Raw genomic sequence first — 25,482 nt, forward strand, 5'->3', positions numbered from 1 at the left:
GTTGGATCATCACATCAATACCCGAGCATTTTCCCGACGCCGGACCGGTGTTTTTTTGTTTTTTATTTTTTTATTGACTTTTACCCTTAGCGCCTCATCTGAGGATGATTCCTGATTCCTGATACCCCCACCCAGCCTGTATTGTGATTCCTGTTCATTTTCGTCGTGTTTTTCATTTACCCGCGCCCTGCGCATCCCGCTGCCCCTCAGTTGTCCCTCCCTCACTCTCGGTGTACTGCTGTCCGATGAGTCTAGACGGGGCCCTGTGAGTCAGATAACCAGCAGGGTCGCAGTGGCCTTTCTCGAGGTAGCAAAAACCTACTCATAATCATCCAAACAAATCGGAAACTATTATTATTATTATTACTCTTCTTTATCTTATTCGCCTCTTCGTATGATTCGATTATAAATGATAAATTATAAATCATCTCTGCCACACCGAGAATACGAAACAGTCAGACTCGCTGATATTCGTGTCACTCCGCGAAAGGTTGATGAGAATACGATCGCTGACATATTCTTCAGCTCGGCGCAGTCCGGTCCGCCTTACGCGCGGCCTAGGGTCCGACAGCTGGGGCGGAGGCGAGACTGTCAGGCATACCATGACAAGGGTTGCAGATGAGATCAGATTGTGGATGAGTTGCATGTGCAGATGGAGCATGTGGATGTGCTTTGCATGTGGTGGCTTGTTGATGGCGGATCAGAGGTATAGCGGTGAAGCCGAGGTGTTGAGGGCGACGTATTATTATTGATGAAATTAAATCTATTATCAAGAATAGCTTCACCCTAGCTCGGACCAGACTGTGAGCGTGGATGAGTTCTATGAAGGATCCAAGCACACAGAGAACCAGCCCAAAAATAATGACCCTACAGCCCATTCTTGAGTAATTCGCCCCCCACTTCCTTCAACAACGGCTCCTTCTGCAAAGCCGGCACCGCTGACTTGGACGCCACCGTCTCTGAGGCGCTCATGGCGCGACACAGATCCACCAGCGCGCCGTCCAGCGGAGCCTCGTAAACCAGCAAGCCCAGTGCAAAAAGCAAGCCATGCAGGGCCTCGGGACTCTGCTCTTCGCGCGAGACGGCTTCAAGCAGGGACGCCATCAGCTCGACCTGGTCTTCCTCGGCGAGGGGATCTGGATCTCCGCCGAAGCGGGCGTTATGGTTGAATGCAGCGAGGTTGTAGGCGAAGGAGGCGGCCACGACGCGCAGGTTTTGGTGCGAGTCTAGCAGGGAGTTAATAGCTAGGCGGAGACAGGTTGCGCGGAGGGGAGATGTTGAGGAGATGAGCTGCGCGGGGTATAGAGCTGTGCTGAAGAGGTTGCAGGCTAGTTGGAGGGCGACGATGCGGAGGTTGTAGGGGACAGAGGTGAGGTCTTCTTCTTCGTGGGAGAGGGGAGAGAGAAGCGTTAGGAGGGTGGTGTGGTTGGTCTCTTCTGCGAAGTAGCCGCTCACGCGCGGGTCTAGGAAGAGTAGACGGACGAGGTCGACGACTGCGAAGTGGCTGTCACTGGGGAGCGTGGCGTAGGAAGATTGTAATGATGCTGCGAAAGAGTGGAGATCTGGAGCTCGCACATCCGCGGCTGGACCAGCAGAGTGCCGACGTTTGACATATTCAATCACTGGTGCAATGGCCGGATCCTGTTTGAAGGCTGCGGGAAGCTTTTGGAGGAGCTTGTCGAGAGGTGGAACCTTTTTGTATGTGACAAAGTTGGTGATCGACCGCTGTAGGCTGGAGAGCCGGAGATTCCGGTGCGGATGAGCTGGATGAGCCATCTCCAGCAGCATGCGAACATTTCCCTGAAGCTGAGCCGGGTTGGCCCCGCTCCATTCATCCAGCTTTTGACCCTTGAGGAAGGTCATGAAGGTGGGCGTTGCGCGCACGCTGTATTTCATGCTGATGTCGTATGCAGACCCAATATCGACTTTGATGAGAGTCGCGCGGTCACCCGCCTCCGCTGCAAGCTCGTCATAGGTTGGGTAGACAACCTTGCAGGGAGGACAAGTTGATGACGTGAAAAAGATCACTGCGCAAGACTTGGTCGCGGAAGCTAGCTCGCCCTCCAGCTGGCGGAGATTGCTCACCATTCGGACCGTGCCTGCTGGCCGTCTTGGTTCAGGGGCAATAGTAGGGGCAGGGGCAGCATGTCGAACTGTTGGCGGCTGAGCGGGACCCGGTCCAGTACCCTGTGTGACGCCGCGCAGGGCGTTCTCGATCTGAGGTTTCAGCATCTGGCCAAACTGGGTCTCAAGAAAGTCCCGGGGGAGGTTTCGGATCCGATCTGGGATACTCTTGCCAACCAGGAACATAGAGAAATCTTGGGTGAAGTTATTACAATTGTGCAGAAACAGATCGTACGACTGGTGAGGTGTTAGATTCGATATGCCAGAAAATAAATGAGACAGAGACAGACCTCAGGGGTATATATTCCTGCCAATGAGCCCAGGTACTCCTCGATCACATCGGTTGGGAGCTCTGTCTGGCCCATGTGTAGCTTCTCCATCGGCTGGCCATGGTGGGTACTGCCAGGGGCCGCGGTCTGGATGCCCTGCCCGAAGTAGTACTCGACACCGTTGACCACGAGCGATGTGTGGTAGATGGCATCCATCTGGGTCCCTGTCAGGGCAAGCGAATACTAGCAACCACTCAGCGTGAGACAGTGTTCCTGGCGCATTTTAATTGGGCAGTGCATACCATTCGCGCGAGACCCTGTACATGAAATTAGTTGACTGTCTGACCTGAAACAGAACAAGGGAGCCATACCTTGGAGAGGTCATAAATGTACAGTTCTACATCCATTTTGTCGGCGGTGGTGATGATGATGGATGTTGCGCGGACTTAGATCGGGACTTGAAGAACATCGCAAACAGGCACCGAGACGATCACGTCAGCAGCGTCACGTTTCCTGCGCCTTCGACGATCTTCGACGGACTCTATGGCCGTGAGTTCTCAACATATATGGATATATATTTTGTTGATATCGACGGTGATGAATAAAGAAGCAGTTTTCGATTTACAAAATAAGTTGAATCACTCCGAGACAGTGAGTGGTAGCTATGTAGGGATCGCTGTACTTGCCGGTCCTTTGAAAGAGCCCTACAAGACACAAGCACTTTGAACAATTAACTGGTCAATATAGAAACCAGTTTCAATAACAATGTTCAAGAATAATATTGTCTACTCTCAGGATCCCAAAATCTCTCATCGTGCAGCTACACATCCATAACCCATACTTCCCCATCCTCCAATCGGAGCTTAACCTACTCTCCACCACCTCTTCGTCACTCACTCACTTCACCTCACCTCCCCGAAAATGCGAACGCTCTGATCTCCACCACTTACTGGGAGTCACATCAACGAAGCGACATGGTAAATCACTCCCTCTCCTTACCTTTCGATTATAAACTAATTCACAACCCCCCCGCCAATCCAGCCTCCCAAAAGGCGCGGTACACCCGCCGCCACGGCCAGCTCCTCCGCACCGAAGCGCGCGCGCCAATCCAAGCTCGCCAAGGAGAACAACATTAGCGCCGAAGAAGAGAATGAGATAAAGGAGGTCTTTCACTTGTTCTCGGCGCCGAACGACAGATTCCCCGACGAGAAGGAAGGGGTGATTCCTCGCGAAGATGTGCGCAAGGCTCTGGTGTACGTTTCTGTCCCACCCACTTTCACCTCTTCCCCCCAAACCGAACCAAACCTCCTCGCTAGAAGCTTCTAAAGAAAAATGGAAGACGGATCTCTAAGTACATGTATGAAAACAGAGCACTAGGCCTCCCCCCAACAGACTCAACCGAACTCTCCGACATCCTGACCGCACTAGACCCAACAGCAACAGGCTTCGTGCCCTACGCGCCGTTCGTCTCCGCCTCCGCGGCGAAACTGCGCTCGCGCGACGACGACGCAATGGCTGCCGAGGTGGACGATGCGTTCCAACTGTTTACGCGCGGATCCGATGCTCCGATTATTACCCTGTCCCATTTGCGGCGCATTGCGCGCGACTTGAAGGAAGATGGGGTTGGTGATGACTTGCTCAAGGATATGATTCTGGAGGCGAACGGAGGTGCTGGCCTGAGTGCTGGTGTTACGCTGGGGCAGTTTCATGATGTTATGAGTCGGGCAGGTGTTTTCTAGTTTTTGCTTTGGGTTCCTTTTGGGTTTCTTCACATACATACTTTCACGAATGATTTCACGAACCGGGATTGCCGAGGAAGAAACTAAAATAAGACGAGCGCATTTCAAATTACTCTATGGGTTTGTTGGATAGGGGTTTTGCTGGATTGTTGGCTATGCGATTTATTGTGCCATGCATTTTACTTCTTCCCTGGTCTCCTACAACATACAATAAGAACTCCAAGGAAATGACCCGTGTTGTGACTGTAGATACATGTTGTCCTCCATACCATCCGTTGCAATTGTCATTCAAGCAAGAAAATTAAACCAGCGTCCCAGAAAAGAGGTAAGAAACACACTCGAAGAAAAGAGGAAAAGAACGAGCAGAGGACGACCGAAGATATGACCCGCGCATCAACTATCAAGACCCTCTGAAACCATCCACGAAGGGTGTCAGATCCAGATCCAGAACCTGGAAATGACCGTGCCATGTGGTGCGTTTACTGGTGGAACATTAGCTTGAGAATCGATTTATTCGGCAAATAGTTATGGCAGGCTTACAGAAATCTCGCCCATGCCGAGGTCTTCGCCAGCATTGGCGGCAGGCGCAGCAGCAGCCCCATTGACAGGGGCGCTGGCATCAGCGGGGCCATTCTCGTTGAAGTAGTCGGCCATGTCCGCATCGAGATCCTCCACGGTCTTCTGGGGACGGCCAGGGTTGCGGCCACCACGTCCACGGCCGCGAGTAGCACGACGTCCACGAGCGTTGGCGGCCTTACCAGCGGTGGCAGGCTTAGGCTGAGCCTTCTGAGCCTTCTGGCTGTCGAGGAATCAGCAAACAATATCCGACAGCGGATCAACGACGACTTACGCAATGCGCTCACCGAGCGGCTTTGGGGCGGGAACCTGGGGGGCGTGGGATGCGTCGAAAACAACCTCGATCTGTTACGCTCATTAATCACGGCCCGATAGATAATCGACAAGGCGCTTACCTTGATGGGACGGCCATCAACTAGGAGACCATTCAGCTCCTTCGCGGCCTTGGCAGCAGTGTCGGCCTTGCCAAAGATGATCGAAGCAATACCACGGCTGGTACCATTCTGGTTGTAGGTGAGCATGACCCTCTTGACAGGACCTGCGGACTTGGTGAAGTATTCCTATAGCGCAAGAGAGACGATCAGTATTTTCGTCACAGTTTGTGTCAGATCAATCGAGATCGAGTGTCGAAACGGCGGAAAGGCAAACGGAGACGGCACGCGATTCGACGGCGAAAGAGCACCAGCGAGCACACAGCGGCGACCGACTGATCAATTAAGACCAGCAAGCTTGGCCCTCCAGCCCGCACCATGCACAGCGACAGTGCCAGACTGCTTCTTGTTTGCACCCGGCCGGGCACGACCTCGCCCACAGTGAAGTCAAACCTGAAACCCAACCATCCGATCTGGCGTCAAATATTCCCACAACCCCACAACACCCATCAACAGTAGAAAGCGACAAGTCCTCGAACAGCGGGCATATACTCCCAGAAGGCCGCCGTCGAAGCATTGCGCCTCGCCCAATAGCAGCACTCAGCAGGCAGTCCCGTCTTCTGTCCTCGTGTCGCTCTCGTTTGATAAAGTCAATGACTTCGACGTAGATACCACCTCTCCAAGGGCACGATGACATGGTGTCAGGCCATGGAAAAGCGAGACTCTCCATCGAGAAGGATAGAGAAAATAGTCCACCGGTACTTTGGCCGCCAGACCGAATCTCCGCTGGTTCACTGGTGCGCTCGCTGATGCCCTCTGAAGCTCCACATATATACGAGACAGGAAGTGTATGAGAGCGGAATCGAAAAGCGATTGCGGACGGTGAATTTTTCATCAACCATCCATGGCACCGTACTCAGAGTCACAGGCACGCGGATTTTCATCCAAAATCGACGCGAGCCAGATCTCTTTCACAGTACGACGACAGAGCTCAACTTCTTGCTTCGCAGTCTGCCAGCAGGAAAAAGAATCACGCAGAAGCATCATCGAAGGAGCAACCTGTCTGTGCCGGACACCGAGCGAACTACCACCACTATGTGGAAAGAACGTGCAGGAGGAGGTCGGGAAACGCGAGTCGAAGCCGTTTGCACGTCGGAAGGACTCGAAAACACAGATGGCTATGGAAAGCCAAGGCGAAGGCCTTTCGATCAACATACCTTGATATTGGCCTCAGTCACATCGGCAGGCTGGAAACGTTAGCATGTATTTTAGGTAAAGCTGACTGAGGGGCAGACATACCAGACCGCTCACGATGATCTTGCTGGACGGAGTCGCAGCAGGGGTCGGGTGGACCGCCTTGGCGGTACCCTTGTTGGACTTGGTGGACTTCTTCACGCCTCCAACAGTGGAGGCTTTGCTGGCAGACGCGCGGCGGGCGCCACGGCGACCGCTCTTGCGGCGGTTGCCGACGAGATCGTCGAGAGAACGGTCCAGGTTGGCAGACATGATGGATACTTGAGCTGGCAGAAAGCGGACAAGTAATTCACAAATAGAGATATCGCGACAAGAACGCGTTATCGATGGATGACAGAATGCGCCACTGGGGGTCAGAGCGTTCAAGAGGGACTGTCGCGGAACAGTCGATGACTCTGAGAAAAGTTGAACTCAGAAGGATGATAAAGGAAGAGTTGGAAAGAGAAAGGAGATGAAAGAAGCGGAGGATGAAGGCGGAAAGGGGAGAGAAGAAGAGGGAAGGGAAGGGGATGAGTCGGACAGAAGTGGCCGAGTCAGCTTGCGCTAAGCCGCTTTGGGATGGCCGCCGTTCACTGTTTCTATTCATGGACTCACGACTAGAACATTGCTACTGCAGAGCTATTCATTCACCTGCAGAATCTACGATTATTGTGCACCAGCTGTGGCAGTGGATATTCGCGTATGCATTCCATTCATTATAAGCAGACCCAACTAGAAAGATACAATGAACAGACCTTCCCAACTCCGAGCGTAGACAGTAGACAGGAAAAAGGCAAGAATGATTGAAGTGACCCTTGAATATATACCAAAACAAGTATCTCAGCTCTTCAGAGCCTCTAGCCGCCCTCGCATCTGCTCGAGTGTTGCCTCCTGATCCTCGAATTGTTCTTCCTCGGGCTCTGCAACCGGAGTCTCCGTGGTGGGGGTGACCGGCCGGGGAGCTGCGGCCTGATCGAGTTTGCCCTTCAGCACTTCCTGCAGAATCTTGTCGATTTCAGCATCGGCTTCCACCTCCTCATCCTCGAAGGTTGCGGTGTCGGTAATGGCATCATCGACCATCTCTTCGATAATCCCTGCTTTGACCAATTCCGCCGAAAGCTGGTGCATCGTGGAGGACAGTTCCGGCATTCGGACGAGGGTGTTGACATCCTTCATGATGCCGGTGGACTTTTGAAGACTGCCCTGGATCTTGCGCACCGAGAACGCCTCATTGACCTGCATCCCCACGCTCTGCAGCTGGGCGCGGCTGGTCGTGAGCCGGGCGGTCTGTTTGCGAATGCGCACCAGTTCCCTGGCGAAGGTCTTGGTTTCGCTAGTTGCCTGTTTGGCTTGGGCTGGATTGCGCTGGGCACGCTTCGACGAGCTCACGATAAACTGGCGGGTCTTGGCATCGAGTTGTTTGAGTTGATTGAGGTCACGGTCCAGCTGGCGAGTATTGGAACGGATCAGACTGTTGCATTTTCGCATCTAGTTGTGTCAGTCCACTATTGCGATACCCCTCCCTTCGATGAGGACGAGCAAGCGCCTTACCTGAGTCGCGGGGTCAGGCCCGAAGAAAACAGCCTTGAGGGACTCCATCCCCAAAGCTCTGATGATGGATCTGTCTGTCGGTGAGATATGTAGCTACCTACCCAGTACACTCAGGATGTCGAGGTAGCACTCATGCCCGTGAGCATGATCTGTGGGGATTGAGGAAGTAGCCAGTGGATTTGATGAGAGCAGAATTCAGGGTGAGAAGAACACAGCCCTCCTTGAATGCACCGGGACCGCAGAGCCCGTTCCAGTTGTTGTTGTATGTAGGCAGAACGGATCCGACGAGGAAGGCGACCGAGGGGGTTGAGTCAGCACACTGACGTTGTGGACGCCTCAGGCCACGAGTTGCAAACATGGCAAACACGAGGGCTTCCAGTACATTCTACTTTTCGGGCACAGCTCCCTCTTCCCTGCCACACAGTGATCCCTCCACCCCCATCATCGCTCTCTACAACTCCAACCCCCAGTCTTTCCAGATCTTTTGACTTCTTTTGATCCCTTCTCTCTATTCCCTCACCAAAATGCCCGAGACTCTGACTCCCGAAGGTACGTTGCCCGTCCGCTACCCACTTCCCCGCTTCAGTTCCAACACAGCACATTTTTGCGTGTGAAATGTCAGCGATGTTATCCAATTCACGCGGTGACTGTCACAATGCACTATTCCACATGACTCAGATCAGGTAATGAGAGCTGGCTGACGCGGAATGGTTCTTTTTTCTAGTGACGTGGGCGCAGCGCTCGTCCTCCTCGGAACCCGAGCGTAACTATCTCATCGTGAACCTCAAGACTCCCGACGTCGCCAAGTCGGACGCCAAGCTCAACATCACCTCCACCAATGTTTCCTTCTCTGGTCCTTCCAAGAAGGGTGTCACATACAGTGTCTCGCTGGACCTGTTCGCCGAGATCGACCCAGAGAACAGCAAGGTGAACCACACCGACCGTGAAGTCGAGCTGGTTCTGCGGAAGAAGGAGCTGAAGGAGGAGTACTGGCCTCGTCTCCTGAAGACCGACAAGAAGATGCACTTCCTCAAGACGGACTTTGATAAGGTACTTTTTGGACACATCCCCCCGCTCCTGCGAGCAGAGGCCTAACAACATTACAGTGGGTCGATGAGGACGAGCAGGATGAGGCCGGTGAGGACGACTACGCGAACAACTTCGGTGGCATGGGTGGTGGTGAGGAGGGCGGCCTCAGCAACATTGACTTCTCCAAGCTCGGCGGCATGGGTGGGGCGGGCGGTATGCCCGACCTCAGCGCTATGATGGGCGGTATGGGTGGTGCTGGCATGGGTGCTCCTGGTGCTGGCGAGGGTGAGGATGACGAAGTAAGATTTTTGCTTCCATCTCTACTTTGTGCTTTTACTGACGTAGACTGCAGGACCTTCCCGAGCTCGAGGAGGCCGAGGAAGCCGAGGGGTCGTCCAAGATCCAGGAGGTGTCGTAAATTGTTTCCAGCAAATGACGATTGAATGCGAAAAGGAGAGCTGCTGCTTGGTGCCTACAGCTGGAGATGTGGTTTGCTTGGGTCTTTGCCCTCCGAGTGTTTAGTGGTTCAGCTGGGCATCTTGGACTTGTTTGGCAAGACTGTACACCAGTAGAACATGGAGAAAATTCCGAAATGTTTGAAATGAAATGTGTTCATCATGAGGGCTGTCGTAGGTATCTCCTCCATGTCGTAGTCTGGTGTGCTGCGTGGTGGGTGCATCAGCCCTAGGGGCCCGATCGAGGGATGGGCGATGACGCAAAGAGTGAATAACCGCGAGGAACAAACTGTGAGAAACAACTGTGAGGAACAATACACCGTTCTGATAACGAACTCAGAGCAAAAAGTAAAACCAAATCGTGAGAGAAGGGATGAATGCAATACATACTCCCTCTCCTTGGGATTTACCCTTTCCGGGACACTCGAGCGAGCCCTGGGTATTGATGGCGCCCGTCATTGGCCCACCGCTTGCCACCCCTCGGTTTTGTGGAGGTTCAACTTCTTCACTCTCTTCACACTTCACACTCTCCCTCCCTCCCACCACCCTCCCTTGCATCAGCGTGTGCTTTCCGCGGATTGTTTCTCGCCGCCATCCGTCAACACTCTCTCTCTGCCCATCGGGTGCATTTTTCCCATTTTTCCTAGTCTTGAATTTGCGCCGCACTCGGCCACACCGTCACCATGCCGCCCAAGAAGCCGCAGAATGAGCCGAAGAAGAAGAAGACGGTCGATGATAAGGTATGTGTTGATGTGCAGTTTTTTTTTGGGGGAAAAATAGAGTCGCTAACCCTTGGTGTCTCGTGACACAGACCTTTGGCATGAAAAACGTATGTCTCGATCCGATTCGCCTTTGGAACACCCCCCACTAACACCACAATCGACGGACAGAAAAAAGGTGGCTCGGCAAAAAAGCAGATTTCCCAATTGCAAGCACAAGCCCAGTCCAACAAGACCCCCGATGCCAAGCGGAAAGAAGCCGAAAAGGCCCAGCGCGAGGCCGACAAGAAGGCCGCCGAACTGGCGAAGAAGGAGGCTCTGGAGTTGTTCAAGCCCCTGAGGACACAGAAGGTGCCCTTTGGTGTCGATCCCAAGACGGTGCTATGCATTTTCTACAAGCAGGGCAGCTGTGAGAAGGGCAAGAAGTGCAAATTCAGTCACGACCTGAACGTCGAGCGCAAAGCCGCCAAGAAAGATCTGTACACTGACTCGCGCGACGAGGAAGAAGAGACCAAGAAGCAGGATACTATGGATAACTGGGACGAGGCGAAACTGCGCGATGTCGTTCTCAGCAAGCATGGCAATCCTCGCACAACCACCGAGAAGGTGTGCAAGTTTTTCATCGAGGCGGTGGAGAACCAGAAGTATGGCTGGTTCTGGGTGTGTCCCAATGGCGGTGACAAGTGCATGTATAAGCATAGTTTGCCTCCAGGGTATGTTTTCACTCCTCATACAAAGTACCGGATATGGCTAACAGTTTTCCTTCGCAGATTCGTCCTCAAGACCAAGGAGCAGAAGGCTGCTGAGAAGGCCCTGATGGACAAGTCGCCGCTCAACACCCTGACCCTGGAGGACTGGCTCGAGTCCGAGAGGCACAAACTGACGGGTAAATTGACGCCGGTCACCCCAGAGACCTTCGCCGCATGGAAGAAGGGGCGCATGGATAAGAAGGCTGCTGAAGAGCAGGCCCAGAAGGCCAAGGAAGCCACTGGCCGGTCGATGTTCGAAGCCGGCGACTGGCGCGACGATGAGAGCAGCGACGAAGAGGACGACGACGACGGCTTCAACCTGGATGCTCTGCGGATGGAGACCGAGCGGCTACGCGACCAGAAGGAAGAGGAGCGTCTGGCTAAGCTTGCTGGCTCTGGTGTGGAAGTTCCACCATTGAGCGACGCAGTCATCGCACAGGAGACCGCTGGCTGACCTTCTGATCCCCCCGCGAAACCATATTCGTGGGCCGTTCAGGATCCCTTCATTCCGCCGGCTACGGCATTTACCAGCGGGATCGGGATTGCAATGGCGATTGATCGTGGTGATGGGTGTGTCGCTGGACTTTGTGTCTTGCGCCCCCGCCTGACTTCGTCTTGCGACCTGGCAGCTCGGCCGGGCAATTCCTGTCCCCGTACCATCCGTACATGTGGAGCAGATTGACTGGCACCCGGGGGGCAGAGGGTTGTGACAACAATCCCTCTGTCTCATGCGAGAAGACTCAATGACTGATATCTTGTTATGTTAGCTTTATTTGTGGTTCATAGGAAAAAAGTTTGTTCCTCTATACAATACACCGTTTTTGCAACAGAGACTGCCAATAAAAGCGAGGCTTGGCGCGAGAGTTGGCAATGAGAAACGCAGCGTTGGGGCTATAGACAAATGTTTCGTCAAGTGTGATAGTACATAGATACCCTACACTGTCAGACTCTCATCACCCACTTGAGCACATCTCATGTCACATCTCATGACTTTCATTAATCTATTTCAGTCAAACTCTTAAGAAAATATCCTCCGCGACAGGATACATGTCGGTCTCAAATCCAAACAAAAGAACCTCATTCTTCTCGTCTTGCTTTGCGACCCCCATACCTGGAAAAAACACATCTAAACGGTTGGCGGGGATGTGCGGGCTGGCATTTGCGTAATCCATGAACTCCTGGTCCAGGGTGTTTGAGTTCGGTCATTAGGCCAGACGGGAATAGAGCTATGGGGATGAATTTTGGCTTCTTCCGAAAGGATCATTTGGAATATTTCCAAGTGTAGATTAACGACTGTAACAGGACCTGTAAAGACCTCTACTGTCGCAGTGGTGGTAGTCGTCGTCGTCATAAGTGAAGCTGCGGTACTAGTGCCGGTGACGACCCTTGTGCAGTCGCGTTTTTGCAAGTCCACGATGTCGTCAGCCGTTTCGGCGGCTGTCGTTATTTCATCATCCTTCAAGTCTCGTTTATCGGCAGCGGCTGTCTGCGTCACTGTAGTCGTGCTACTAGTGGGAAACGAGGTCGATTTCGCGTCGTTCGTTACGATGAAAGTTGTGGATTGGGAAATTGTAGTCCAAGACGTCTCCGTGGTAGTGTCATAATGATAGACTATTGCGTCGACCAAATAGGTGCAAGCATCTCCGTCAGGTGCTGGTAGAGCGAGCACAGCGCTAGACAGCGCTAGCATAAACAAAATGCTGGATTTCATAGGTGTCCCGTCGAGTATTAGTTTTTCTAGTCACTAAGAATGAGACGGAATAAGTATTTATAAAACCAAAAAGTTTTGGCCCTACGCAGGAACTCGAGGCACTTGACTTAATCTTTGATAGTAAGCAGCCTAGTTGAATCAGTGGACCCACCGGGATAATATTTTATTTTTATCCTTTCGTCCCGAAGTTATCAGCGCGTCCTTGAGCTCTACAAAGGCTTGATTCAATATCTACGCGAATACGGTGTATCTCTTGGATCTAATTTATATGGGCCCCTAACCCAAGAGTATCGAAAGTGAGTGAGATACCAATCAAATACGCCCTAAAAGATATTAGGGGCGCTTGGCGGAATTGGGGTGGTCGGTGGGTTTAAGGTAGTAGTTAGGGGCCACCCTTGTTCTAAAGAAAAGAAACCAGGGTGCGCCAACAGACTAGTGAAGTATTTCCTCCCCGTGCGATCTATTTACTGCCGGAGGAGTCGGAAACAGATTCCCCTACGCACACTCACGAATTGTGTCTTGAACCCTATCATGGAAACACATATTTTGCGATTAGTTTAGCTGCAAAGCTCTGTTTTCCAAGAATAGAAAAATTTTTATACCGAATAGCAGGGTGACCAGGCAGACTGTATTTTATGCGAAAGAGCTACATACTGGACAAGGAACCTCTGTGCCCCTCATTCTGCTGGCCGATCGCGGGCATCGTTCACCTTGGCATCCTCCAAGGGCTTCACAACGAAGCCTTGACCTCTCTCTCCTGAACCAAGATGTCAGAGTGATATACTACGGAATCAGTCACTAACAACTATTGTACAACTTCGTGGTTTTAGTGGTCGCCGACTATTACTATGGCTGATCCATTGTCGATTGCATCGGGTGTTGTGGGGTTGCTTTCACTTGGTATTCAAGTCACCCAGTCTTTGGTCAACTTTTTTCCGCATTCAAGGACCAGGACGCCGAGCTGTTCAAGATCACGCAGAATTTCGAAGACCTTCAGGCAATCTTTCGATCCCTCCAAACTGCAGTGCATGATCGCCGATCTCGGGCCGATGCACAAGAGCTATTCCAAGTCGACAAAGCCACCCGAAGATGCGAGGAAGTCATCGAAGAACTCAAGCTAGAGTGCCAGAAATTCCGCACAGTCTCTGTCACCAGCTTTAAAGGCCGCATCACAGTTGCTGGACGGCGCGCCGCCTATCCATTCCGCAAAAGCACCCTCCAGAAACTCGAAGAAGACATCAGCGAGATACGTAAGAACTTGTCGCTCGCACTCGGCGTCTTACAGATCAAAGTCCATCATAAGGTCCATCATGATATAGTGGAACTTAAATCGCTTCTCGAGCGAATAAACATGAGTCACATTTCTTCAACGACCCGTGCGTGGCTGGCAGCACCAGACGCGTCTATCGACCACAACGCCACATGCGCGAAGCGTCATACGAATACTGGTTTATGGCTCGTCAATGGCCATCATTTTGCAAACTGGCTAACAGAGCGCAATTCCTTCCTCTGGATTAATGGCTTTGCAGGAAGTGGGAAGTCGGTCCTATGCTCAACTGCGATCCAATACACATTCTATAAGATGAAACACACGCAGGGATTAGGGATCGCGTTCTTTTACTTCGCCTTCAACGATGATTCAAAACAAAGTGACCACGGCATGTTACGCGCATTGCTCTTACAGCTGTCGACACAACTTCGAGAGGGTGAAAAAGATTTAGAGCAACTTCAAAGGATATATAAGTCGGGTACCCCACCAGTGGGCGTGTTGCTAGACACTCTTCGAAGCATCCTTAGCCGATTCCATGAGACCTTTATTCTACTTGATGGATTAGATGAATGCCCTCGGGATCGTGGAAGAGAAGACGTTTTGAGAGGAATAGAGACGATACGGAAATGGAGTTTACCTGGTCTTCATATTTTGGTAACCAGTCGCAACGATCTCGATATCTATGAATCTTTGAACCCCGCTTACGACCAGACTATTTCGATGAGGAATACGGAGATTGACAACGACATCACCAATTTTGTCTCTGCTCAGCTCAAACACGACCCAAAACTCCAGAGGTGGAAATCTCTTCATACAGAGATTCAAAAAAAATTAACACAGCGTCCACAGGGAGTGTAAGGACTGTCTAAGAAAGCAGGGTTTGTAGAATTGTGCTAAAATTATGCCTAGATTTAGATATGTCGAATGTCAACTCAAGGCACTCAGGCGGGCGCGGAACCGAAACCAACTTGACGCTTGTCTACTCTCTTTGCCTCGCGATCTAGATGAAACATATGAGCGAATATTATGCAACATCGACGAAACCTATATTGATGATGCGCGTCGGATTTTGACTGTGCTCTGTTTCTCCACGCGTCCGCTTACTATCAATGAACTGATTGATGCCCACGCGGTCGATCTCGGTGCGTCACCCCACCTTGACCGTGAGGGCAGATCATATCAACCAGATGATCTTATCGACATATGTCTTGGTCTCGTGGAAATTGCAGATATGGAGGATGAAAATGGACAAAACGTCTCCACTGCTCGCATCGCCCATTTTTCTGTCAAGGAGTATCTTCAATCGGCACGAATCTTGCAGCAAAAAGCGAAGGGATTCGCCATTCAAAGTGGGCCTGCAAACACAGAAATTGCCCAAATATCTGTGGTTTATCTCCTAGAGCCAAATCTTTCGAATGGGGTATTAGACGCAGCAAAGGTGAAGGAATTTCCATTAGCTCACTTCGCTGCTGAAAACTGGTATCACCATTACGAAAACTCGGAAGAAGGCAAGTCTAAGGTTGAAGAGCTGTTGCCACGGCTTTTCCAGCACGATATGAACTGTTTCATGACCTGGATCAAGTTATATGATATGGATCGTCAACAATCAAGACGAGATTATCAGCGGCTTATTAACGATGTTGGGCCGCCTCTGTACTACGCGAGCTTGTTGGGCTTGGAGTCTATCGTAAGTAGTATGGTATCAGGGGCCTCTAGAGATGCAAGTATATTGGAAACAATGCATGCTCAAGGGGGAGAGCACGGTAACGCTCTCCAGGCAGCATCTTTTCGGGGCCACGTAAAGGTGGCGCAGATGCTGCTAGATCGAGGTGCCAATGTCAACGCCCAATGTGGGCGGCTCGGAAACGCCCTCCAGGCCGCATCTGCGCAGGGTCATGAAATAGTAGTCCAGATGCTGCTAAGCCGAGGTGCCGACGTCAACGCCCAAGATGGCTTGTTCAGTAATGCCCTCAAGGCCGCATCATTTCATGGACATGAAAGGGTAGTGCAGCTACTGCTAGAGCGAGGAGCCAATATCAACGCTCAGTGTGGAATCTACGGTAACGTTCTCCAGGCTGCATATCATGGGGGCAACGTAAGGGTGGTGCAAATATTGCTAGATCGAGGTGCCGACATCAACGCCCAATGTGAAGAGTTCGGTTACGCTGTCCAGGCTGCGTCTATAGGGGGCCACGAGAAAGTGGTGCAGTTGCTACTAGATCGAGGTGCCGATATCCATGCTCAAGGTGGAAAGTACGGCTATGCTCTCCAGGCTGCATCTATAGGCGGTCACGAGAAAGTGGTGCAATTATTGATTGATCGAGGTGCCAATATCCACGCCCAAGGTGGAAGATGGGGTAGTTCGCTGCACGCTGCATCTCTAAGGGGTTACGAAAAAGTGGTGCAGTTGCTACTAGACCACGGCGCGGACCCAGACTCTATGGATCAGAACAACCGCACACCATTGTTCTTGGCTTCTGCAAGGGGACATGATGCCGTTGTCGCATTGCTGTCATCGAGAACCAGAGATCCTAACCTGAAGGATCAATTTGGTCGTACACCACTGCACTTAGCTGCTGCAGGAGGACATCTGCAATCTGTGAGGATATTGTTGACAATAAGAGGCATTGACCCTGATACTGAAGATAATTTCGGTCTTACTGCTCAAGCTGACGCCGCTAGAAGAGGCCAGTACAGGGTCGTTCAGCTTCTCCAGACTCACGAAATGAGTTTGACTTATCATAACAACACAACGCACCAAAGACCATGTGAAGAAGTATACTGTGACATCTGCCTGGTCAAAATACCAGATATCGACATCCATTATCACTGCAACCTCTGCGATCATGGGAATTTTGATGTGTGCAATGCGTGTATTTCGAGTGGGGCGGCCTGTCTGGAGAGCAACCATGAGTTAATCAAGCGTCTGTTGTTTCGGCCACTATCATGATATATTGCTACGAGCAAGACCTATGGATACCTCGGGCTGAAAACCTTCCCTAAAATACACCTTATATATGGCCATATGTTGCATGATATGAAGACAATTATTAAAAGGGAGAGGGGAGGGAGGGAAAGGCAGAGGGGTGCCAGATTTATAGAGCTACCACGTTTTTGAACTGGTTGCATGAAGGGTCTGTAATTAAATCACTGGACGCGATTCCATAATGGTTATGACTCGTCGATTGTAACTCGTACGGATGTTACCTTGACTGGAGTGATACTACGGGGTCGTCCACCTTTATTAAGCGATGCTTTGACGCTGGCAAATATCCGTGTATTGAAAGAGATTCTCAGGATGGTGCTTCTGGTGCACCTTCAGGAGTCATACATCCTGGCTTCAATCTGTTCTCTCATATAGCCAGCGGCTGGTCTTCTATCCCGGTGACTTCCCATTGATCCGCGCCCCAAAAAGGTAAAACCAGATCATAGGCATTTACTAATAGTCTCACCAAAGGCTAGTGTAGATTATCTGGAGTGGGTGTACGTCTACTATCAGCCACATTTATATCACTCGGTCCTCGATAGGAGCGATGGAAAAGGGGGATGGCTGCACATGAACGAAGCTAGTGTGTTATGTTTTATCAGGGTTGTATGTAGGTGCGTATTATGATAATGCTATATACAATCTACGCCAAAACAATCTACAGCGAAGCCCTCGCCGTCCCCAGTACCAACCCCTTCTCAGCCATGAGCGCCGTAATATCCTCTGCAACACCCCTCGAAATCTCAAACCCGCGCCCACCAGCCCCATACCCATGAACTATATACCTCCCCCCATCAAGCTTTTCAGCCTCAATGCGTACACCACCCTCTCGGGCAGGCCGTCGCCCAACAATATCCCGGACAACGTCGAACTGCCCGCCGCTCTCGGGAGTAAAAGGGAACCACTTGGCCGCGTTGGCGAGCAATCGTTCGCGCGTCTCTGGTGAGGGATGCCGATCCCAGTCGTGTGGCTGCTTGGTGCCGCCGATGATCGTGCCTCCGTCCAGTGGGCGTGGAATGCAAAAGGACCACGAGCCGTCGGAGTTTTGGCGGGTGATAGTTGCAGAGACTGGGTTGCGGACGAGGCAGGTTTGACCTAGAGTTGGTTTGTTAGTATAGTGCGTTCTACAAGTGTCGTGCATACATACCTCTGATAATAAACGAGCTCGGGTCCGCAAATCCCATCCCCGAGCAATTGACCACGGTTTTGACATTCGTCGCCAGACTAAATGCCTCCCGCGGGTCTGTAAGGGTATCCCGCATCGCACGCCCACCCTTGAGAATGAACTTGCGCAGCATATGCGCACAGTACACGGGAGAATTGATCACGTAGGTCCCATAGTGCACGCCCCACTTGACACCCCGCGGCAGCTCCGTCGGCGACAAACCCCGAAAATCATCGAGATGGGAGTAGACATTGCGCACGCTCTGCTCATCTAGATATTCCGGCGGTGGAGCCTCCAGATGCTCGACGCCCTGGACGAACCGAATGCCCGCGGCGGGTTCGGCGGCGGCAATCTGGCGCAGGTACTCGTACGTGCGCCGCGCTTGGTCCGCTTCGCGCAATGCTTGTGGCGACGAGCCTGGTACGGGGCGGTAGTGGGCTCCTGCCCATGGGGAGGCGTAGTTGACGGATGTGTCGGAGGGGAGATCGCGGGCGATGAGGAGGAGAGATTGATTGCGGCGGAGGTGTTGTTGGATGAGAAGGGCGGTTGTGAGGCCGATGACGCCGGCTCTTTGGAGTTACAAGGTCAGCTGGCTTTCTCTTTCTTGCCTCGCGTAGAAGAAGAATACCCAATCACGATCACGGTTTCTGGCTCGGACATGGCGGGAAGAGCAGGTCAGCAGAGCCGTTTTGTTGTTCGGTTGATGGGTGAGTCAGGTATCGGGGAGAAGAATCTGGGGAAGCGATAAGCCCCACGGGTCAGATGATGACGGGCGGATGCGAGATAGTGATCAGGTGTGGTCAGGTGTTGTTCCATAGAACAGGGTAATAGAGGTCGTAGAAGATCACTGGACTAATACTGGATTGTCACTGGACGAAAGGCATCACTCCCTCGGGGCATTTCTCCAACACCTCTTCCTCCGATCTGCCCGGCTTGACAGGTGCAACAGGACTTGCCCAAGCTCGATTGACAACATGCTGAACGGAAAAGGGCCCAAGCTCCGAAATGTTGGTTCCTCTTCTTGCAGAGCACACAGTCACATCACATCCATCGGTACTACCCGAAACGGGATCGGCGAAGCTCTCGAGCTCCCACCCCTGTTGTTTATCTGAACCCACGACATACATCACTCACCATGACCGATCGCGGGCTTGATCCTTTTCCCTCGTTCTCGCCTACCTGCCACGACCTACGCTAATCCCGGCATGGATGCAGGCGCTAGCGATGGCCGAGCAGGGGTGCTGATTGGCGACCGGGGTGACGAAAGGTGCAGATTCGTCACAACGAGCATCCCAATCACATCCGTTTCCACTCGACTTCGACACTCTCTTGCAACGGCTGCTACTCGCCCGCTGCACTGCCATCGCCTAGCGTCTCACCGGCCTGGGATCGCCCTGCAGTTCTTCTCATGCCGACTCAGGCATCGCGCACGTCGTTGGTCCCGCCACAAAAGGCCCGATCTCCTTCTCCGCCCATGGTCTCTCCGATCCTGCGCTGGCAGGACTGTATGGTCCGCTTGGAAATGAAGCGCCCAGCACTCTTGCCCCAGCGCCTACTCCGATTGCTGGACGGGCTGGAGATCTGGATTTGCCCCTCAGCATACCACCGTCCGTCAGACGGGAATATATGTAAAAGCAGAGCGCCACTTGGTTATTTTTATAGAACAAATGCGGATGGACCGCTTCTCCTCCCCTAGTCACTTTTCTGCTCTCCCCACTTTCTCGGTCACAAACTTCGGTCTTCTAAATGTGACGAACGTGGACGCGAGTCATTCCTGTCAGTAAGCAGCCCGGAAGATTATTCTATTCTTTCGTCTTGACAACACCCCTTTGCCTGTCCACGCATATCGTCTACTGCGCAGCTTTTCCTTATTAGGGCTACGATCTTCGAGCCTGCTAGCCCGCCCGCCCTGGTCCCGGTCTGGCGCTAAATCTGCCCTACTCCCCGGTCTTCTAGATGCCTTGTGCGATCCCAGCATTCTATCTTCTCTTGCCTTGAACGGTAATCTCAAGGGTCGTGGCGCATTAGTAACCTTCCCCCCTGGTCAGAAGCAATCAGGTCAGTCCGGACCGTTCTATTCTCCTTTCCCCCTCTCCACATCCGTGCTCTTCGAGTCTTGAGACTGGTGTTTGTGGCAATCTCGCCACCTCGTAAATGCCAGGAATGGTTGAATTGACATGGAACAGGAGCTCGGTGCTGGAATCGCGACCCTCGAGGACCGTCAAAGCAATGGCACCGCCGCCACAAGCTCCGGAGCCACGCTTGGAAGCCTGTGCCTCGACGGCGTCGCTCTTTCTCTATGCCCAGGATTCCGTGATTCTGTGCCTCCACCATGATACACTGGCGGTGGAACGTCGATTTCAGAGCCACCAGGAGAAAATCGACTTCATCTCAGTGGACAATGTCAGTGAGCGAGGTGCTGGGAGGCTGGTCGTGAGTTATGATGTCGGACAAACGGCAATCGTTTGGGATATATTCACCGGCACGGAAATCGCACGGTTTGCGTCCTTTGAGCATCTGACAGTGGCATCGTGGATGCGCAATGGCAATGTTGCGTTTGGTAAGAAAGCTGATTCATCCTTTGTTTTGACTTGCTAATGCAACTATACAGGTAACGGGAAAGGCGAGGTTATCCTCTTCGAGCCCTCGACCTCGGAGCATATCTCAGCGCGCACCATTTTTGATCCTATCACCGCTCTAGCACCCGCAACGGATTGTCGGACTTATGCCATTGGATACCAGAATGGATCGATCTTGATTGCGACTCTGCTCCCCCAATTCACTATCCTTCACACACTAACAACTTCTCGCGGGCCATCCCCGATTATTTCTCTCGCCTGGCATGCTTCGTCCTCGAAACAAAAATCAGACATGCTGGCAACGCAATCCTCGAACGGTGACCTTAGAGTCTGGAGTGTGGCGAAACCGCCAGCTAAGGAGGCGCCTCGAGTCATTAGGGTTTTGAAGCGATCGGACTCGAGCTCCGCCGATCCAAAATGGATGGCATGGTCTAAGAATGGCAGAATCATTCAATACTTGGAAGGGTAAGTATTTTGATCATTCCCTCATTAATACTCTCTTAATATGTTTTTGTTCTAGTGAAACTTGGTCGTGGGATGTTCGAACAAAGCACGTCTCGTACGACCCTGTCCCTACAATAGAGAACGTGCAAGGCATAGCAAACTACGGTCCTACGGCAGCGCTCTTCACCATCGGCCCTCGTGGCTCGGTACAGCAGTATGACGTGGAAACACCGGCCATGGTAGCGAATGTGCAGCATGTCCCCGTTAGCGCGCGATCAGTCGTCTCCGAAGAACCCAGATCACGGCACTTGCAAGATCCACCTGATCTTCGAGAACAGAATGGTCGTCGGACTCCGTTCAAATCGAACGGTATCGATAAACAGCAGCGGGCAGATCTGACCAGCCCTGCCTCGTCCCGCAGTCGAACCAACTCCGTCAGTTCCAAGGAATCTTCGGAGAAATACCCGACTCGGCCATTCTCACCACCGAGTCGGTCTGGTCGGAGCGCAACCACTTTCTCCCTGACATCTACTGAAAGAGACACGCCGCAACCCTCGGCTTCCTTCGCCTATGCCTCATCGGTGTCGATGTCCTCTGTGAAAAGTTCTCGTGCTGGATCGCGCTTGCGCAATGAAGTTCACCTCAGCCCAGCAGAGAGAAATATTATTGACTTGTTCCCGTTTGCTCGTGCACGTCTCAATGATGTGCCTTACAAACAACAACCGCCCATGGATGAATCCCATCTAACCCCAGATGATCTTCGCCGACAGATGTTGAATGTGGTCTTCGGCTGGAAGGGAGATATTGAAGAACTGATTAGAGATGAGTGTACGTCCTCTTTTTTCCAATTTATACTACATCTATTAACATTTGCAGTGAGCCGCCACGCCGTGGGCAGTCAAAGCGCCATACTGCTATCGCAATGGCTTGGCGAGACGGACACTGACCAAATGGCCTCGATGATCATTCCCGGTGCAGTGACAACCTCCGACTGGATGCTGTTGGCCTTGAGCCAGATGAGTGGTCAAGCACAAGCCAACAAAGTTGGCCAGGCCTTTGTGCAGAAGCTGCTTGAAATCGGTGATATTCATACTTCAGCATCTATCCTACTTGGTCTCGGGGACAGTAATGATGCGATTGAGGTCTATGTGTCTCGCAATCACTTTATGGAAGCCATTCTCATGACATGTCTTCTGATGCCAACGGACTGGCAACGACAATCCTATCTGGTCCGCAGATGGGGAGAATATGTTGTCTCTCATTCCCAGCAGCAACTTGCCATCCGCTGTTTCATGTGCACTGGCGTCGAACCATCCGAACCGTGGACATCTCCAGGTGCCCAGCAGGCTGCCTCATTTGCAGATATCATCGGGCGGTCGCCTCTAGCCTCGCCTGAGCCGCCCCGGCCAACGAGCGCAAACCGAATGGCTCCGCCCTCCCGTCCAAGATCAGCATCTAATCAGAAGCCCTCAGTGAAGACCCCAGCTCTGAAGCTGATTACATCGTTTGATGCCCAACCGAACCAACGGTTCCGCTTCCCTGGATTGAAGTCTGATGATCGCACACCAACGAATGCACCTGGCGTTACTCCCATCGCGGAGTCGGCTGTTGCTGACTCGGCCATTTCCCCTGGGGGATTTGGTTCATACAAGCTTAACAATATCCAGAGTCTCAACCAAGCGATGACCTCTCGGACTAGCACTCCGGCTTTCAACCGACGCCGCCTCCCCTCCATTGGAGAAACCCCGGTGGATGTTCATCCTCCATCATTCTCTCGCTCAAATTCTTACAGTCAAGGCGAATATGCGTCGACATCGGAGAACGAGGAAGCCAGTGGTCAGGAGCAGAGCCGTAATGGTCAAGAGGAAGATGGTGGTCTACTGACGCTACCATCTGCGAAATATAATCCGCAGCAGGAATCGCAGGGTCCCAGTCCACAAACGGCTGTACAGACAACCGACAGATTTGCGTCTATCAAAGGCCTTCCCTCGCCTGCCCCTGGTGTGTTTGATGTACTGAAGGAGCACACAGATCCCCGGAATGGCTCTCGCGACCGCAAGCCAGATGGACTCCAGATTGAGTTGCTGCATGCTGAGCAGAACCACTCGGACACGCAAAACCGCTCAGACCTGATTTCCAGTGCGAAGAGTACCTCAACCTTCAACAGCCACGCATCGAACAAGAGTCCTAGTGTCAGTGGCAGGAGTATCGACCAGTACATCAGCAGTTTAGATGAGGCAAACTACCATGCGAGGAAATACCGTGATCATCGCAGTCATGCCCGCGAAAGACGCAATGCAGATGAAACAGGCAGTCAGAGCTCACGCATTCACCGTTCTCGTGAACCATCTCAAGAAACTCGAGGCCGCAATGATCGCCGATATATTCAGCCTGCTAAGCGCTCTCCCTCCTCGCCCGTTCCCATGTCCCCCGATGAGCTGGCTCGATACCACAACGAGAAACCGGAGGAAGCCCACGCATCCAAGTCACAATCTCGCGCCAGGAGTGGAAGCAAGATCCGGAAAGGAACCTCGCGCACGAGAACCCCTTCTGAACGTCGCCGAAATCGTTCGGAACATCGCAACACCGCGAGTCGCGTGCCAGGAGATAGACGTGAGACATCGACGCGAGGCCGTAGCATTGATCGAGAAGGGTCGAGCAATCGCTCTCCATCATCGCCACTTCCCATGTCTCTTCTCCAGAACGACAACTCGAAGGGCGAAGGTGCCGAGGACCCCCTGAGGTTAGTTTCTAGTGATCGAGAAAGACTGCGCAGTCGCCACCGGAGCGCCAGCCGGCGTCGAGCCGAGCGAGCAACGAGTGCCAGGCCAGATCCATCGCAAGAGCCAAGGAATAAGGTGCCACATCATCGATCTCAGTCGGAAGTTGAGCCAGGCATGGTTGTGCAGCCCACAGAGCCGGAGCTTTTGAGTGCCAAGGTCTTTGGACAAGAGCTCAATGTCTTTGCCAATGGGAGCTCCCAAGAGCCGTCCTATCCGGCTGCAGATGAATCCCAAGAAGCTGTTTCGCCAACAACGCCATTCGTCACTCTAGCGGAGAAGAAACGGAGAGAGCTGGCAGCTGCTGAGCTGGAAGCAAGGCGACTATCGTTGGCGCGCAATCCCTCGGCTCCCAACATCCCATTCCCAGGTGAACTACAGAGCGCTCGCAGTCCAATTCTTGAAGGCTCCCCTTCCTCGTTCCAGGGAAATTCATACTTTCCGCGTGTGCCTTCTCGCAACCAAATTCCCAAGGCTAAAGGATCACCGGAATACCAGAGCAGTTCCGATTCTAGCTCCTCTAGATCTGGTGTTCCCATTGGTCTTCCGGCAACTCCCAGGGCAATGCGGCACCCTAAATACGGCGTTGGAACCGAGGAAGAGCGACCTCCCTCTGTTCCTGGTCTACCAACAGACAGTTCTATCATCCTGGCCGATGCCAGGTATCAGTTCGAAGCCGAGCGAATCGGCCGGTCTATGTCCGTGCCCATGGCAGAATACCACATACCTGCGGCTCCGGAGATCCCACAAGATGTTCCCATGCACCCTCGCTTCAACCCTTCTCTCCCTCGAAGCCGCTCTGGCAGTCGAAGCCGGAATATGGGCCACCGTCGCACCAGTTCTGGTGGCTATTCACCCAGCACATCGCCACATGTGACAGTGAGCATCGAAGAGACAATAGAGAACGCAATGCAGCAGCACCGACGACCATCCGCAGCGCAAAACGAAACCATCCCACCTCCACCACCGCCCCCAATCCTGCCCGAGCTGCAGCACCTGAACACACCCCCTCCTCCACCTCCTATCCCAGGTGACAGGAACAACCTCGGCTCCCCACGCCAATCATCTGCAACTATCGACATTGCCATCGACAACGAGGACATGGGAAGGCTCCTCCCGCGCGCTATGACCGCCGCTCCAGCCCTAAACGGGAACGAAACTCGTCCGTCTCTTGGCCGGCGTATGTCTTTTGATCATCGCCGGAACCGCAGTGGGAATAACGAGAGCTTCACAAACAAATTGCGCAGCTTGACCCGCATGCGCACGAACAGTCGCAGCGTTGAGCCGGGGGCCCTGACTAGCCTTTCGCCTGAGATACCATATGAGACTTTCCATTCTCAGAATCAGAGCTATGGGACCTAGATGACTTCTTTGATGGGATTTTTCTCCTCTCTCTCCTACTCTACGGTGTCATTGAAGAGCATGCCACTCGATCTTTCCTCCGATTTCGTTTCCTTTCTTCCATTTGATTTTATACCCTCTCTCAATCTATCCGACATTTTCCTGTTGTCTTGATGATCTTTATTACTTTTTGGATTGCTACGAAACAGATCCGGACATAGTTCCCACCCATTTACACAGTTGATCATTGGAGCCGCTTTTCCTTGGTTCTTCTTTACTTTCAGCCTCTACTATATATCTCTTTCCCAAAATTGTGGACGGAGATTGCCTCGCGGCTTTCGGTTCACTCTTTTTTTGTGATCTCTGTTGTCTATTGGGGTATCGTATTTAT

At 52.4% G+C, this 25,482-nt stretch overlaps 11 protein-coding genes across 11 annotated transcripts; 5 read left to right on the forward strand and 6 right to left on the reverse strand.

The window, feature by feature from the left end:
• Positions 1-424: 424 nt before the first annotated feature.
• N7510_004309 (uncharacterized protein) lies at positions 425-661 on the reverse strand (the record flags this gene model as incomplete). Its single annotated transcript, XM_056976235.1, has 1 exon — positions 425-661. The coding sequence occupies one exon, from the start codon at positions 659-661 to the stop codon at positions 425-427; it is 237 nt and encodes a 78-aa protein (XP_056836191.1).
• Positions 662-867: 206 nt separating this feature from the next.
• On the reverse strand, positions 868-2,800 carry N7510_004310 (bifunctional C97 family peptidase/thioredoxin family protein; the record flags this gene model as incomplete). The annotated part of the gene is made up of 4 exons (XM_056976236.1): positions 868-2,361; positions 2,415-2,636; positions 2,696-2,710; positions 2,765-2,800. The coding sequence occupies 4 exons, from the start codon at positions 2,798-2,800 to the stop codon at positions 868-870; spliced, it is 1,767 nt and encodes a 588-aa protein (XP_056836192.1).
• A 567-nt stretch (positions 2,801-3,367) lies between these two features.
• Positions 3,368-4,132, forward strand: N7510_004311 (EF-hand superfamily Ca2+-modulated protein; the record flags this gene model as incomplete). The annotated part of the gene is made up of 3 exons (XM_056976237.1): positions 3,368-3,370; positions 3,435-3,646; positions 3,763-4,132. The coding sequence occupies 3 exons, from the start codon at positions 3,368-3,370 to the stop codon at positions 4,130-4,132; spliced, it is 585 nt and encodes a 194-aa protein (XP_056836193.1).
• Positions 4,133-4,611: 479 nt separating this feature from the next.
• Positions 4,612-6,585, reverse strand: N7510_004312 (putative RNA annealing protein Yra1; the record flags this gene model as incomplete). Its single annotated transcript, XM_056976238.1, has 6 exons — positions 4,612-4,614; positions 4,673-4,931; positions 4,983-5,053; positions 5,104-5,268; positions 6,297-6,326; positions 6,379-6,585. 6 exons carry the CDS (start codon positions 6,583-6,585, stop codon positions 4,612-4,614), a joined length of 735 nt encoding a protein of 244 aa, XP_056836194.1.
• Positions 6,586-7,152: 567 nt separating this feature from the next.
• N7510_004313 (ESCRT-III subunit protein VPS24) lies at positions 7,153-7,911 on the reverse strand (the record flags this gene model as incomplete). The annotated part of the gene is made up of 2 exons (XM_056976239.1): positions 7,153-7,800; positions 7,864-7,911. The coding sequence occupies 2 exons, from the start codon at positions 7,909-7,911 to the stop codon at positions 7,153-7,155; spliced, it is 696 nt and encodes a 231-aa protein (XP_056836195.1).
• A 476-nt stretch (positions 7,912-8,387) lies between these two features.
• On the forward strand, positions 8,388-9,310 carry wos2 (Hsp90 cochaperone SBA1; the record flags this gene model as incomplete). Its single annotated transcript, XM_056976240.1, has 4 exons — positions 8,388-8,412; positions 8,588-8,913; positions 8,970-9,191; positions 9,245-9,310. 4 exons carry the CDS (start codon positions 8,388-8,390, stop codon positions 9,308-9,310), a joined length of 639 nt encoding a protein of 212 aa, XP_056836196.1.
• A 720-nt stretch (positions 9,311-10,030) lies between these two features.
• Positions 10,031-11,269, forward strand: N7510_004315 (translation machinery-associated protein TMA46; the record flags this gene model as incomplete). Its single annotated transcript, XM_056976241.1, has 3 exons — positions 10,031-10,087; positions 10,159-10,176; positions 10,238-11,269. The coding sequence occupies 3 exons, from the start codon at positions 10,031-10,033 to the stop codon at positions 11,267-11,269; spliced, it is 1,107 nt and encodes a 368-aa protein (XP_056836197.1).
• A 672-nt stretch (positions 11,270-11,941) lies between these two features.
• Positions 11,942-12,505, reverse strand: N7510_004316 (uncharacterized protein; the record flags this gene model as incomplete). Its single annotated transcript, XM_056976242.1, has 1 exon — positions 11,942-12,505. One exon carries the CDS (start codon positions 12,503-12,505, stop codon positions 11,942-11,944), a length of 564 nt encoding a protein of 187 aa, XP_056836198.1.
• An 869-nt stretch (positions 12,506-13,374) lies between these two features.
• Positions 13,375-16,746, forward strand: N7510_004317 (uncharacterized protein; the record flags this gene model as incomplete). Its single annotated transcript, XM_056976243.1, has 4 exons — positions 13,375-13,407; positions 13,473-14,650; positions 14,706-15,483; positions 15,574-16,746. The coding sequence occupies 4 exons, from the start codon at positions 13,375-13,377 to the stop codon at positions 16,744-16,746; spliced, it is 3,162 nt and encodes a 1,053-aa protein (XP_056836199.1).
• A 694-nt stretch (positions 16,747-17,440) lies between these two features.
• Positions 17,441-18,607, reverse strand: N7510_004318 (FAD-dependent oxidoreductase; the record flags this gene model as incomplete). Its single annotated transcript, XM_056976244.1, has 3 exons — positions 17,441-17,877; positions 17,930-18,516; positions 18,576-18,607. 3 exons carry the CDS (start codon positions 18,605-18,607, stop codon positions 17,441-17,443), a joined length of 1,056 nt encoding a protein of 351 aa, XP_056836200.1.
• A 1,569-nt stretch (positions 18,608-20,176) lies between these two features.
• N7510_004319 (WD40 repeat domain-containing protein) lies at positions 20,177-25,112 on the forward strand (the record flags this gene model as incomplete). Its single annotated transcript, XM_056976245.1, has 3 exons — positions 20,177-20,507; positions 20,559-20,991; positions 21,047-25,112. 3 exons carry the CDS (start codon positions 20,177-20,179, stop codon positions 25,110-25,112), a joined length of 4,830 nt encoding a protein of 1,609 aa, XP_056836201.1.
• Between the last annotated feature and the right edge of the window lie 370 nt (positions 25,113-25,482).

Source organism: Penicillium lagena (assembly GCF_028827675.1).
Source record: "Penicillium lagena strain IBT 129212 chromosome Unknown utg000002l_segment0_segment0, whole genome shotgun sequence".
Classification (NCBI taxonomy): Eukaryota; Fungi; Ascomycota; class Eurotiomycetes; order Eurotiales; family Aspergillaceae; genus Penicillium; species Penicillium lagena.